Below are 14,681 nucleotides of genomic sequence, written 5' to 3' on the forward strand. Positions count from 1 at the left end.
GCAGCTCTTAAAAACCTGCATGTCCTCAGTGTAAATTAAGGATGTCTTTTAACAGCTGCTCTGAGTGCTGTAAAGTGTTAACATAACAGATCCCAAAGGGCTGTTATACCAACCAAGGTATCACCCTAGCAGCAGAGCAGCCAAATCTCTACTACACATGGCAGCTCCACAACTCTTTTATACCTGCAGACTAGAAAAGTGTGGATGCACTTTGGCCTAGATTTAAGAGGGAACACACCAAAAAGATAGAATTAGTAGAAAAGGTAAACATTTGCTCCAGAGAAACATGTTTTCCTCTTCTAAAATTTAAAGCAAGGTTTAAAAACTATCTTTATCTCTGGCTCAAAAGAACAATCAATTCCCATCTCTAAAGCCACACCTTAAAAAAACCCTCATATTCTCACCCCCACAAACTTGTTTGAACATGCAACAGATTCATCAAGGGAGTACTTGATACGCTCAGTCTGCAGTAGTTAAAACACAAAACAAAACCCTGAACTGGATTCCAAACTCCAGGACCAAATGCTGCATACACCATTATTAAAAAGACTACTAAAATACTGTATTTACTTCATGCTACTTATGTTCCTGACACTGGACAGATACGCTCACAACAAATATTAGAAAAAGTCAGGAACTAGATGTCATGAACTCTACATATGTATAGGAAAATACAACAAAATAGAGATATATGTAAATAGGTAGCTATATGCCTATTCATGTTATTGAAATAGATGTCACCTAAAATTAAAATACTAGAAAACAAGGCTGTTTTCCCTAGAAGGTGAATGAGAGTAGTAAAGTAATGTTTGCAAAAGTGGAACAGAATTTCACTTCTGGAACTGTACCAACTTTTGTATATTAAGTCCTCAAATGAGCACTTTTTCTGAGAAGGCTTAATACCTGCTTAGAAATAAGGAACATCCTGAATTCAAAAGAAATTGAGGGGACCAGTATATCTTGAAAGGGGGGGTGAAGGGAACTTTTGGTATTTTTCAGGACTGGCCCTTAATTCTGTCATGGAGAAAGAATGGAAACTAGGGAGGGAAAACCCTTGCTCCACTAAAGTCAATGGCAAATCTCACACCAACTTTAGTGGCATCAAGACTGGCCTTCAGTCTTGCAGACCTTAACTTATGCAAAGCTCCACCAGTTTTGTGGGAGTGTTTAATGAATGAAATATGCAGAGTTAATCAGTAGGGACAACAATAACATTTTTTAAAAGCTCTATTTGTTGATTGTACTTCACTAGTATTTACCCAGATAAAGCTCTCTCCCATTTTTTAAGTCTAGAATAGCTGGTTGTTGGGACCACAGGTGCTAGTTTAGTAAGCAGATGTAGAAATATACCTCCTTTAGAGATCCACCTCTTGAAAGGGGATTCCTTTCCCTTCGTAGGAAAGATTTTATTCTTTCAAATCCAGCTTGTGAAGGAAGCACTGTTACCCATGCTCTTCTAGAAAGGCCAGTTATGATAGGCACAGTCTAGTTTTCCTACTTTCCACACCACTTCAGTGCCTGCTCTATTGCAGCATTTACTATATGCTGCTGGAACAGGTTTCTTCTTTCTCAACATAAGTACAGTAATTAATTATGCTAGTTTGTGGCGCACTTTGCAAGACTGCTGTTTTCTTTTATTTCTATTTTCTGTCTCTCTTTTTTTTTTTTTTTTTTGCTACTCTCTAACAACTCTGTGCTATAAAGGGACAGCAATCAGTATCAGTGCAAAGGAGACATTTGGCTTCTCCTATTGTTCAGGACCCAGTGAAGTATGGCCTGGGCAAAAGAAAATTTGAAACTTGCTTTCCTTATTTGTGGTGTGATATTATAGTCATAATGGTCCAAGGAATATGTAAGAGAAGGATTTTTAGGGGAGATGATATCTTTTCCTGGACCAAGAGTATACAGTTTGTCCAATAAGAGATACCACCCCCAAAAATCCTTGCTGCACATATTACCTGGACCATCACAACTACAACATCACTCCAACTGTATGCAGTTGGTTCAATAAAAGATAATCGCTCAAAAAAGTCATTGCCTCATTCCTGTTTTGACCAGCCGTGGATAGTTAGTCCAGGGCCTCCGTGTGAATTTCCTGCTACCTTGAAATTGGCAGCTTATAGAAGCTGGAGTCAATTTCAGCTAGTACATGAATTTGGATTTACACCCAAGTCTCAGGTGCCTGATAATTATCTATGGATTGACAAATAACATTGCCTAACTTGCCACTGTCTCTTCCCCCTTCCCTCATTGTATCCTGGATTTTACCAATATAAACAAAGCCCTAACCAAGCAACTGATACCTGCACTGGGAGTTTACTGATGGTATGATTCACTGTCAAACAAAGTATCTGTACTCAAAGTTCCCAGGAGATCAGAAGCTGGGAATGTTGCAAAAGCAGCTTGCTCGGCCTTAGGGTAGGGAGCGCCTGTGAGTAATATGCAGCTCATTGTGAACAACTTTGGCAGAATACACCCCCAAGGGAGAAGGAGTCCCAAATGGAACCTGACTGCATTTATGATTAAGGTACAGTAGCGTTAGTCTTTAAAAAGAAAAAAAAGAGGGGTTTTGTCATGTCAGCATTTCTAAGTTTTGGCATAAAAGTTGCCAACGTGAATACAGTTTATAAAAATCTATTAAAGAGTTCATCATGGCCCTGATCCTGCCAACTCACTACATACACAATCCTCATTGATAGCAACAGAAATCCTGTGCACAATGCACATTACTTCCTAGTTCTACAGCAACAGAAGTCTCATTTATGTGCGTTTTAGATGCATTCTAACCAAAAGAATCATTGATTTAATAAAATACCAACCCTTCAACTATACTCCCTAGTGCACAGGAAAGATATTTAATGTTTAAAAAAAGACGTATTTAAAACCTACAGAACAATCACCTCCTGTCTTTATATTATAAATTTCCTACTCTCCTGAAGTGCTGTCAGAATCTCATGATGGTGGGACCAGAATTATGCAAGTAAGGTTCCATGAGGAGACCTCATGATGAAGTCAAGAGGCATTTTTAGTGCAAACCCCAGGTAGGAATAGGCCCTGTCAATAAAAACAAATAAAAATGAAAGCAATGATATGCCCTTAAGGATAAATGAAAGAATGGTAAGACAAGGTTATTAAAGACTCCAGGCTAAGTCCATCTTGAAATAGTTTGCCTACTTATATTATTAGTAAAATTTAAGAAAACAAAAGGAAAGACTGAGTTATGCATAAAACATAAACAAAAAATAGGATTCTAGATTATAAGGAATAGATTCTCCCCTTGTAGATCAAGAAAAACTGCAAAGGAACTGCAAAGAAGCCTATGTAATTACACTAGGTAAAACCTGAGCAGGTTAATGTGCATGTATAACTTCAGATGAAAGTTTATGGCATTTGCAGTAGGGTCTTATTGGCAGAACAGACACTAAAAAACAAAACAAAACACACCTCAGCTTTTGGTCTTGGAATTAAGGGCTTTTATAGATGTGCTCCAGGAGTGGGGGGTGTTCTAATTAAAGCACACAGAACGTCATACGTATCAGCATCCCCACGCTGAAAAATAGAAGCAGGGGTGCTTTAACTAAAGCTTGTTGAATGAGCTTTAAAGTGCCCCTGCTGCCACTTTTCAGCACAGAGATGTTAATACACAAGACGCTGGAGTCTGCTGAGCGTGGTAATTACCATGCTCCAGCAGACTCAATTAATGGAGTCTGCATATGTATAGGCACCCTATATGTATAAGTACTGCATCAAGAAATCCCAAGTGCCTTTTGACGTTATATGTCCCTAGTGCAATATCTGATTGTTGCCTATATATACAGTAATTTAGATTTGAAACATGAATAGGTATTATAAAGTATGTTATTACTATACATGATTTCAAAATAATATAGCAGTATGGACTAACAGTTATTCATCAGCGCTATACAGAGAAGCCTCAAAATAAATAAACTACGAACTGGAAGTCTGGGCACATGAGTCACAGGAACCAGACAATGCATAGCTTTGTTTATTGTTGCATTGCCCTCTCTCCAAGGATATGCACCTAAGCAGAGTTGTAGGTGCTGGCCCTTTTATGGATTTACTTGATTTAACATTGAACATAAAACTGTTATTGTTTGGTGTATATGTGTATTTACAGCTTGCCTGGGCTGGAATAAAAATACACTGTCAATAAAATGGGAAGTTTAAGTGCTGGATTTGTGATAGAAGTTTCATCATTGGTGCAGGCAGCACCAATGCACAATCAAAATAAATTCTTCCTGCTATTTTTCACTCAGGGTAATCAGTAATCAGAGGGATTAGTGGAAAACGCCTTTTGCATATACTTTGACCACAGCACTTGGTTTTTTCTTTAAACAGGGGCCAAATATCATACCCCATAACACTTCTGAACATACACCAGTATCAGTCAGAGCAGAATTTCTTTGTTAACCCAGAGCCGGAGTCAGAATTCCCTCCTCCCTGTGGAATCTACTCATCTGGAATCTGTTACAGAATCAGGACTTAAAATTACAAGGTCTGACAGAGATAAGAAAGACATGCATGAGCAAATACAACGTATTCAACCTGGCCTGCACTAGATTTATTCTTTAAAATGTTAAGTGCATAACTATAATGCTTAGTGATGTGATTTTTTTTCTTTTACTGGCATACTGACAAGCAGTAGGAATCCTTAGTACAGTTATATACTGGTATATGGCACTTTATATCAGGAAAGTTTACTTTGCTTTACAAAATCAGAATGAGCTATATTGTTGAAGCCATTTTATACCAGGATAAAGACATCTACACATTCTTCTGCTTTTTAACCCTGCCATCTTGTATCTATCTATCTAGTATGCAACTGTCCGGAGAAACTGGATAGGGAGTTAAGAAGTGATCTAAGCAGCAATTAAAACAATCCCATGGTTGCACTCTGGGGGCTAACAAAAATTAGCTTTCTTAGGAAAAAAAGATTGCAAACTGTACTATATCAAAATACCATCTAACGTTTATTTAAATCTGTGTCGGCTTAAACCTAGTTTGCAGCAGTAACAATAAACCAAACGTGTTTATGAATGAATTCTTCTAAAAGACCACTTCCACTTATGCCAAGGGCCAGCCATCAATGGAGCAGGAGTGACTACAAGAGATTTATGTTAAAAATCTACAGAGAGATGACATTTAACTCCGTAGTGAAATTTCTACAGAGAATTTGAAGAGTGAGGAAACGGAGATGAGGAGTGGAACCACACACTTTTCACAAAGGGTTCTGTCCTGCAAGATGCACAACAAAGAAGTAGAGCTGGATTTGGAAAAAGTAAAACTGGGGGTTCAAGACAGACTCCAAGCCAGTCCTGGAGGACCTGCTTGCCAGGGTTTAATGCTGAAGGAACCTGATACAAAGCAAAGAGCAAAAGTGACTGTCTGCTCTCACACACAGACGCCATTACAGGATAGCCTCAGGTGCTTATATTATGGGAGGTGAAAACATTACTTCTGCTGCCTGTCAGCCCTCCAGCAGCCTGCCTCCAGGTACCTAACACCCAGTGGCACAGACATTAAAAAGCTCCCCCCCACCTAACCAGTAAATCCAAAACACAAGGCGACTGGCCCTTCCCAGGGCACTAAAAAATAAACTAAAAATCCCTCCTGTACTGAAGGGTTGGCAAACAAATAGAGACCTATCTTTTTCTTTCACTTCTTTTATTGCATTGAGAGACGGCTTGGGGCTGCGGCTTCTCTCTGCAGCCCAGGGAGCTTTGCTCAGCCCCGACAAGTGCCACTTGCCTAAGCACTTTAGGGAAATGCGATATCTTTTCTTAGACCAATTCAAACAGTTGGAAACACTCTTCTTCCAACCACGTCACACACAACACACATTCTCCCTCTGGCGAGGGGGGACGCGCCTCTTCGATGGGGCTCTGCCCTTTTTAACCAGTCTGCGCGGGCTGAACTTCTGCTCTGTTACAGGTAGAGCCGGGTTTGGTGGGCCTAACCTGTCTCTTCTGTTACAGGTACACACCAGTTTCCAGTCGCTTGTACCTGTAAAAGTCTCCTGTCTGTCCCTGGCCTTTGAGTGGGTCTCATCGCAGATACCCGTGTCTGCCAATGTCCCTCCTTGGACCAACCCGGTTGCAACCTGCCGGAGCAGGGGCTTGGGGACGTTCGAACCTGACAGGAGCGGGAAGCGGCTTGGAGGGGCAGCATCTGAATGGTAGGAAATGAGGGTGGGAAGGGGGTCACGCTGTGCATGTCGGAGCTGCCAGGGCGCAGGGAAGCAGGACGAGGGCACGGACAGGGGAGGGGAGTGGAGAGGGGGGCATCCTTCTTGCTGCCCCTGCCCCCAGAGCCAGGCTGGGCGCCTACCCGTATCCGTCCATGGCCACGTCCCCTCCGTAGCTCTTGTAGTAGTAGGTCTTGTGGGTGTGGCTGTGCGTGTGCCCCCCGCCGCCACCGCCGCCGCCGCCGCCGCCGGCCAGCACGTGGGCGCTGAGGTCGTAGCGCACATCCGTGCCCGAGTCGGCCCGCGCCATCCTGCCCAGCGTGTTGAGCCGCGGCTGCGACCCGCCGTTCACGCTCATGGCTCCCGCGGGCACCTGCAAGGATAAGGCTGCGGCTAAGGCTGCGGCTGCGGCTCCGTCCCCTCCCGCGGGCTGAGGAAAGGCGAGGCCACACCTTCGGGCCGCCGCTTTAAAGTCCCCGCGGCACCCGCCCGCGCCCGCCACGCCCCGCCCCGCCTGCTGCGCGGGCAGCGCCCTCAGGGCAGGGCCCACGGGCCCCGGCGTGTGGGGGGCGTTTAAACGGTGCTTAGCAATGTAGAAGGCAGACAAGGGGCTTTGGATGAATCTGGTCTCTTTTCTATTCACCCAAAGAGCCTCGTCTGCCAGCGGCCTCACACCCACGCGGCTGCAACCTGCACCCCTGTAGCAGGGTCTAGAGGACATTGAACAAATGTTCACCAGTGTATAATCAACATTTGAGAAATGTGCATCAGTGTATAGTGCAGGGGTTTAGGTTGTAGCCATGTTGGTCTAAGGACATAGGCAGACAAGGTTTCTTGGGTGAATTTGATATCTTTTATTAGACCAACCCAAATAGTTGGAGAATAGCTATTAAGCAAGCTTTTGGGTTCAAAAACCCTTCGTCAGGCTAAGGAAGTTTCAGCAGTTGGTGTGTGCTCTTCCTGGATGGATGTCAGTGTATAGTGGACATTTGAAAAATGTTCATCCTTGTATAATGGACATGTTTTAAATGTTCACCCATGTATAACATGAACTGTTCCAAACAGGTATCCAGGTTGTAGCTGTATTGGTCTAGAGGAAAAAAAGCAATCAGGACTCATGGTAGAGGTGATCTCTTTTGTTTAGACCAACTACATTTTGGCAAAAAACCCCAACAAAATCTTCAATTGCAAACTTTCAGGCACAAACACCCTTGTTCGGGCACTGGAGAAAAGATTGTAGAAGTTCTCCTGGGTAGAAATGGAAGTTCATGTTTCATAGAAGAGTTGAAGGCATTGGCGACGCATAGGGGGTGCATGCAGGTGCACGTGCAACCCCTGTGATTGGCAGTGCACCCCTGGCATTGGCTGCTGCCACCACTGTCAGCGGCGCCTGTGGGTGGTCGACGCTCACCAGCCACCCGCTGTCACCTGCAGCACCTGCAGGCAGTTGCCAAACACCACTGGCTTCCACTGACACTGCTGGCAGCATCTGCAGGTGGTTGCCACCCCACCCCCAGCACCACCGTGGCCGCCTGAGGGAGCTCCCTCCCCAGCACTGCCTGCAGGCGGGCGCCATGCCCCCCCAGCCTCTGGGGATACACATCATTCATGGTTGAAGGTGTGGTAAAATCTCTTGTTTGGAACAGACTCATAGTAGAGACAGACTTTTATTAGACCAACTATATTTTTGCACAACACATTTTTTTTAATTGCAAGCTTTCGGACACAAACACCCTTCATTGGGCATCGGAGAAAAGATGGTAAAAGTTCTATCCAGAAGGACTTTTACAATCTTTTCTGCTATGCCTGAAGAAGGGTGCTTGTGCCTGACAGCTTGCAATTAAAGAATCTGTTTTTGCAAAAATGTAATTGGTCTAATAAAACATATCATTTCTACCATGAGATATGATGCCAAATGTAGGATCATTTTTGAGGGGTGTTGGTTGTAACTGTTGGTTTAAGGGCACAGGCAGACAAGGTTCTTTGGGTAAATCCAGTCTCTTATAACACCGAATCAAATTGCTGGAAAGGTTCTAAGAACACAAAATGCTAAGAAGAATATTTCCAACTATTCAAGTTGGTCTAATAAAATATATTATTTAAGGCACCCAGGTTGCTGCCAGCTTGGTCTAGAGGCAAAAGGAATTAAAAGTTGTGGAAGAGGCAGTATCTTTTATTAGAGCAACTAGATATTTGCAAACAAATTATTTTATTTATGTGCAAGTGTATTATTTTTGAGGCAGCTAATTGATGCAGCATTATGCCAAGCCCAAGTCACTCACAGGGAGTCCTTTTAAGTGACTTTTGGGTTTGCTGTCAGCACTTTCTTTTGACTGCTTGCCTCAAAATAAAGATATGCTTCAACTTTGATGAATCAGTTCTCACTCACTCACTGCCTTAGAGTGAGCAATATAAAGTAAATAATGATGTTCATTTGCATGTGTATTTGCACACTGATTTTCATATTTTCCATGTATGATAGTTTTTCAGCAAATATAATAATTTCATATTTAAGACCTGGCAATGATGCATCCCAGCTGCTGCCCTCTCCCCTCCTGGCACTGAAAGGGGGCACGCAGCCACTGTGCTTAGTGCTGTACTGAAAAGGCAGCGGGAGGGGTGACATGGGGCAACAGTGTCTGAGTTGCCAAACCTCCAGGATTGCCCTGGAGTCATTAGCTATACATCTCCAGGAGGCTGCTGAGAGTCACCCAGGAGAGAAAGGATAGGGAATTAATTAAAATAAAGATTAATCATATCTATTATTATAAATACTAATAATAGTAATACATTTATACATTCAACAAGTGTCTTTTAATATTAATACTTATTTTCATGAAATAAAATGTTTATTAATAGAGTATAAATGTATTAATATATATTTAATTGCATGACAATAAATGTTAATAGTATTAAAGGATACTTGCTGAATCCAATTTATACAGTTAGTCCATTGGGTTTTTAAAATGGAATGGGAATGTGTGCATGCCTTCCTGAGGTCTTTGAAGCCATTCATGCCATTATGTTGTGATAAAACCACCCAGAATAGATTCAAACAGTTTGCAATGCTAAAGGGTGCCAGGAGTGCCCCAGTTGCTGGACTCAGAATAACTAGTCCCTGCGCTGTCCGGGATGGAGGGACTGCAGCCTAGTACCTCCCCAGCAGCAGTGACAATCCCTCACTTTGAAGATGATATGGCTCCTTGATGGGTCTCGAGGTGCTGTAAGAATTCAATCCTTGAGTAGTTGCAGGTCTTTCTGCATGGGAGTTAGGCCATAGGCTGGGATTTCTCCTTTTCCTTCCTCTGCTCTCTCTGCCCTGCTTTGAGGGGGAGATGCTTTACCTCAAAATACCTCTTGGTTGAGGTTGTGGGGTCATTGGTGTCGGTTAGCATTGGCAGCCAGCTCCTCCCAAATCTTGTTGTTGGCATCTGTTCTCTTGCGCGTCTTCAGTGCATCCTTGTAGCATTTCCTCCGGCCACTGTGAAACCTCAAGCCGTTAGGAAGTTGGGAACCCGAGCACTTGTTTTGGGAGCTGTGTCAAGCATCCGCACACAGGGGAAGCAAAGAGGAGGTGGAGATACAGTCCTACTCTGACCACCTTCCTTGTCCAGCAGCAGTGATGTGCAGCCCCAAGAGGGAAGGGCAAACTGCAGCTACCTAAGAAGTGCTTCATTAATCACTATCCCTTTGGGAAACCTTGGACCTTGCACCTTCATGAACTTCTGACTGGGCTGATGCAGCCCAGGCCCATCCCCGGTGCCATCTGCAGAGTGGGAGGGAGAGAAAAGAGCGGAAGGAAGCTACTGGCTGGGGTCTGCCCAGCCTGAGCTGGAGTGAGAGTGGGTGGATTGGAGCCCCCCCACCCTGCCCCACTCCAAGGCAGGGGGCTCCAATCCATCTGCCCCGACTTCAGCTCAGGCTGGGCAAACCCCAGCTCGATACTCCCTCCCATCCTGCTGACAGCACCAGAGCTGGGGGTGGGGAGCGGGAGGGATAGGGGAGACACACTGCAGGCAGGCAGGTCCTCATTTGAATCACTCCAAAGTGGATCGGCTTGATTTCCCCCATTACCACCCAACAGGGAATGTCTGTTGCATCAGAAAGGGGTCTGTCTATCTCATGGCTGTCTCTCAAAAGCACTATGAGTTAGACCCCAGAGTTGCCCATCTGTCCATGCCCTCTATGACTTCTCAGGTTGTAGATTTTCGTGGCAGCTGCCATTTTGTGCTCTAGAATATAATCTTTTTTTTTTTTTTAAATGATAGATGCTAAGGGTGAGTTTATTCTGCACTCAGAACAGTGTGTGCCTATGTGTGTGTGCCTGTGCCTGTGTGCACACACATGGGCATTTGCCAAAGTCCATAAAGACCTCTAAAAGACCTGTTGGCTCCTTGATCCTCAGTCCAATGTATGCTTGATACATCAACGATCAATTAAAGCAGCCTCAGGGGTATTCTAAATTGTGTTGGCTGCTGCAGCTTCCCAGCGCAGTGGTTCTCAACCTTTTTAGACTGAAAGCATCCCTCAGAAAGTGTCAGATCTTCATTTTCACTTGACTTTTGACTACAGAAAAACACTAGAGCAATTCCTTTGTTCATTTCAGAAGAAAAGAATTAAAAAAGACCACAACCAGCCAGAATGTTTTTAATACTATGGGTTCCTATTGGAAATCTCTGGGTTTATCTTGTGAAATATATTTGCACACCTAACAGCTGCAACATTGAGTGATCTGTTCAAAACAAGCAACAGGTCCCCAATAAGTAAATTCTGAGACAATACGGAGCACTACAATACAAAGACTAACTGTGGCAGTAGATACAGACTGTAAGAGGACAGATGAATTTTCAATGGGGCTTTTTTTAAGGAGGTGAGTGACCGCATTTGGCATACATGATTTGTTTTTTTCTAGGCATAAGGAAGGAGTATAGAAAAGTGCCAGGCTTGAGCAAATAAGAACAAGCAAGTATTTAGGTCTGATGTTTCAGGGACATTCAGGAAGCGGAAAGGAGCGCAGAAAGAAACAAGGCACTTAAAGGGATGAGTGATACTTGAATTTTATTCCTCTGATATTCCAGTCCCCAATCTTTGAAGTTGATAAAAAGGTTTATTCAAACAGAAATAGCTCATTATTACATGATTATGCAGAAATTCAAGATTTTCAAATGTTGGTGCATAACATTAGTCACCTAAATCAGTGTTCAGACATCTAAACAAGAAGCCAGTGTTTCAGTCCCAGTAACTCCCATTGACTTCAGAAGGAGTGCACAGGTGTAGGTTTGAACAGGTCAGCCCAATGTCCTACATAACAGGAGGTATCTGGAGACAGCACTGGAACAGGGGCCACAACTAGATCCAAGTTAAAATATGAGGCGGGGCTGGGGGTGGAGGGGACTGCTCCAGTCAAAACCTGAGTTGGTATAAATCAGGATAGCAATGGAGTTTTGCGATTTAGACCATGCAAGAATGTGGCCCATTCATTTTTATAAATAAATCATAATCTGATCAGTTTGATTGAGAAATCAAAGAAATAGTTCTTAAGTTTAGTTTTAAAACAAACTTTGCGTCACTCTGCTTTTCAGCCCACTGTATACAGCTCAGTAAAACATTCCATTATTTTGAGTGGACATACAGCATGTACGTGATATGTCCCATCAGCCAAATGAAAAACTGTTTCCTGGATAAGCAGTGTGTGCTTTATGGCAGGGGATTCTGCTGCTCATCATAGTAGCAACACCAAAATTAACAAGAATGGGTAATGAAGAATGGAAGGAACTGAAACACAAAATGGTTAATGTTCTATATTTGATTCTAAATTATAAACAGATACAAATATTTTTATCCTACAAAACTAACATATTTTTATATGAACTTTTCATTGGGTAGAACTGGGATAGCTGATTAGGTTGATACCAAATCATATAGGCATTCCTTAAAATTCCAGCTACATGTGGAAAATGTCAGTATCCTACATGGAAACAAAAAATATATTATTTAGACCTTACTCTGCCATTACTTTAGGCCCAATCTTTTTTAACCAAATCCTGAGGGCCTTAAATTCTCTGACAAATATTTTGCTAGAGGAACAACTAAGCTTACTTAAAGTAAAATATGAGGGCCAGATCCTGTTCTACATATTAGTACCCAAGTGTGAATCTATTCAACCTGCATAAATCACTGTAAAAAATGTAACAACCCTACTTTTGTAATATGCCATCACCTTAGCCCAGTGGTCTCCAATCTTTTTAAGTAGGAGAACATCTTTGGCACTTAAAAGCAACCCAAGATCTACTGTGCATTGCCACCCCACCCTCCACCCCAGCAGGTAAGTCTGTGAGGAGGGAAGGTGGGGGGGGAAGGGGCAGATCAAGGCAGAGGGAGAAAAAAGTATTTGGGGGTGCACCTCCCCAGCAGGTAGGTCCCACCCAGCCAGGGTCCGACTCAACTTATCCGTGCTCCTGCCTCTGCAGCCCTGCCCCTTACCATGGGGGCCTCAGTCTAGCTCCCGCCCTTTCCTTCCCCCACAGACTGACAAGATCTAGTGCAAGAGGCTCTGAGATCTACCGGTGGATCGAGATCCACTGCATTGGCGATACGTAGGGGGTGCATGATGGTGCACATGCACCCCCTGAGTGTGGCGGTGTACCCCCTGCAAAAAGATGCTGCCGACACTTCTGGCGGTGCCTGTGGGCAGTTGCCGCTCGCCACCCACCCTTCCCCGCCTGCCACCGCCACTGCTGGCGGCATCTGTGGGCGGTCTGCAATAGCTGCTGGCTGCTGCCGACACCGCTGGCAACGTCTGTGGGTGATTGCCAACTGCTGGTCGGCACTTGCCAAACCGCCAATAGCACTGTGGTGGCCTGCACAAGCTCCCCACTTGCCATCGCCACACTCCCTCTGCTAACAGCGCTGCTGCCACCTGTGGGAGCTCACCGTGCTCCAGGGGCACATGGCGTTCATGATTCACTGGTTGGTGACCACGTCACAGAAAACAAAAGGCCTTTCTACCTTTTGCAATAACCAGCTTTCAAGGACTTGAGTAGGGTGGAATAGGATCATATTTAGGCATCTGAGGCCATTTAGGCATCTAATAGATTAAACAGAGTCTGACTCTGCCGGTCTAAGAGGAATAATCCATACAGAAGAGATGCAAATCCACTGATTTCACCACCTGAAGTTTTTTTAATCTTTTTTTTTTTTTTTTAATCAATATTGGTAGAATTCTTCTACCAAGTCTTTTGCCTCCTAGGGATGAAGTCAGGGGTTGTGATCCTTTTAACAGAGTCCCAAGAGCCACATAGACATCAAGGAATCTACATGAGGAAAAGGGAGTCCTTAGGAAGGTGTAATATTCTTTCTCATACAGCAGGGCTGGTCAGGACAGAGGAGGTGAGCCAGGGCACCACCTCCTCTCCACCCACCCCACCCCACCCCATTTGGAACAGCTTATACCAAAATGATTTTAGCAAAGAGTAACCTTTTTTTATTGAATGAGACTACTCAAATGAATCTGACAAGCTAAAGTTGTCTACTTTCCCCCACCACACCTATATTTTATTATATCGTAAAAGTGAATGCATGTGACCAGATGAAATCCTCTAAAACAGGTGGTTAATACCAACTTTAACACCAGCTGCTATCCCATTCTACCTTGTTTTTTTCCTATAGCAATGTATCTTAAGGACATTATCTCAACAGCCTCTTTCTCTCACTTAAGAAAGGAACAATTACATAAAAATATCATAGCTAAAACAAGTTAATAACCCAAGGTGTCTGATAAAATGAGTACTGGCAAATGCAAGTGTGAATGTACTCTAATTATTGAGCTTTATTATTGTTACTTAGATACACTCAATATCATGACTTCAAACAGAAGTTTCATCATAAGGTTAGAAATTTGAAGTCAGCTTCAAGTTTTTCTTTTTCTTTCTTTTCCGTTTTTTTTTTTCTCCTTAAGAGTCCCCCAGGTTTGGACATTATAGACAGGTCTTCATGTGCAAGATACTAACATAGCTGTGTACCTTGCTAATATATAGCGTATACTCCTATATAATGTATGCTTCTATGTTATGGTCTCTTTGAGAAATGGCACCGCTGGTTAAATTGAGTGGTTTTTATGAAGTAAAGGTGAACCTAGAAGTTTCCACTCTCATTTCACTTCTTAAACTGCAGTTTAGACAATCTCTGTTATCTTAATAATATCTCAAAACACAAATGGGGTGATGCTTGGTTATTTCATAACAGACTTGTGAACCATGAACTCTCCTCTTCCTGGAGGGTCTGATCATCAGCTGATGTAAGCTACTATAGCTCTTGTACTCCAAAGCCAATGGAGCTGATACATTTGTCTGGCATTCCTTTAAAAACAAAACTATTGGGCTCAGATAACGTCAGTACTACTTTACTGGGGATTTCTTTATCTCAGACCTACTTAGTGATTTCTACTTATTTTGGCCAGGCATACAGCCCCCAGCAG

The 14,681-nt window shown here is 43.3% G+C and overlaps 2 protein-coding genes across 5 annotated transcripts in view; one reads left to right on the forward strand and one right to left on the reverse strand.

Moving 5' to 3' along the window:
• Nucleotides 1–6,640, reverse strand: part of DSP (desmoplakin) — a 52,932-nt gene extending 46,292 nt beyond the window's left edge. Inside the window, exon 1 of one of the 3 annotated variants that reach the window (XM_006270911.4) lies at nt 6,349–6,640. In XM_006270911.4, coding sequence (XP_006270973.3) covers nt 6,349–6,563 — 215 coding nt within the window. In that variant the 5' untranslated portion in view covers nt 6,564–6,640. The remainder of the gene's footprint in view (nt 1–6,348) is intronic. The other 2 variants (XM_006270912.4, XM_006270913.4) reach the window with 2 other exon arrangements.
• Nucleotides 5,752–14,681, forward strand: part of LOC109284041 (uncharacterized) — a 50,263-nt gene continuing 41,333 nt past the window's right edge. The window contains exon 1 of one of the 2 annotated variants that reach the window (XM_019491096.2): nt 5,752–6,196. In XM_019491096.2, the coding sequence (XP_019346641.1) occupies nt 5,787–6,196 (410 nt within the window). In that variant the 5' untranslated portion in view covers nt 5,752–5,786. The remainder of the gene's footprint in view (nt 6,197–14,681) is intronic. The other variant, XM_059724450.1, reaches the window with a different exon arrangement.

The sequence above is a fragment of the Alligator mississippiensis genome, chromosome 3, assembly GCF_030867095.1.
Source record: "Alligator mississippiensis isolate rAllMis1 chromosome 3, rAllMis1, whole genome shotgun sequence".
In the NCBI taxonomy this organism is placed as follows: Eukaryota; Metazoa; Chordata; order Crocodylia; family Alligatoridae; genus Alligator; species Alligator mississippiensis.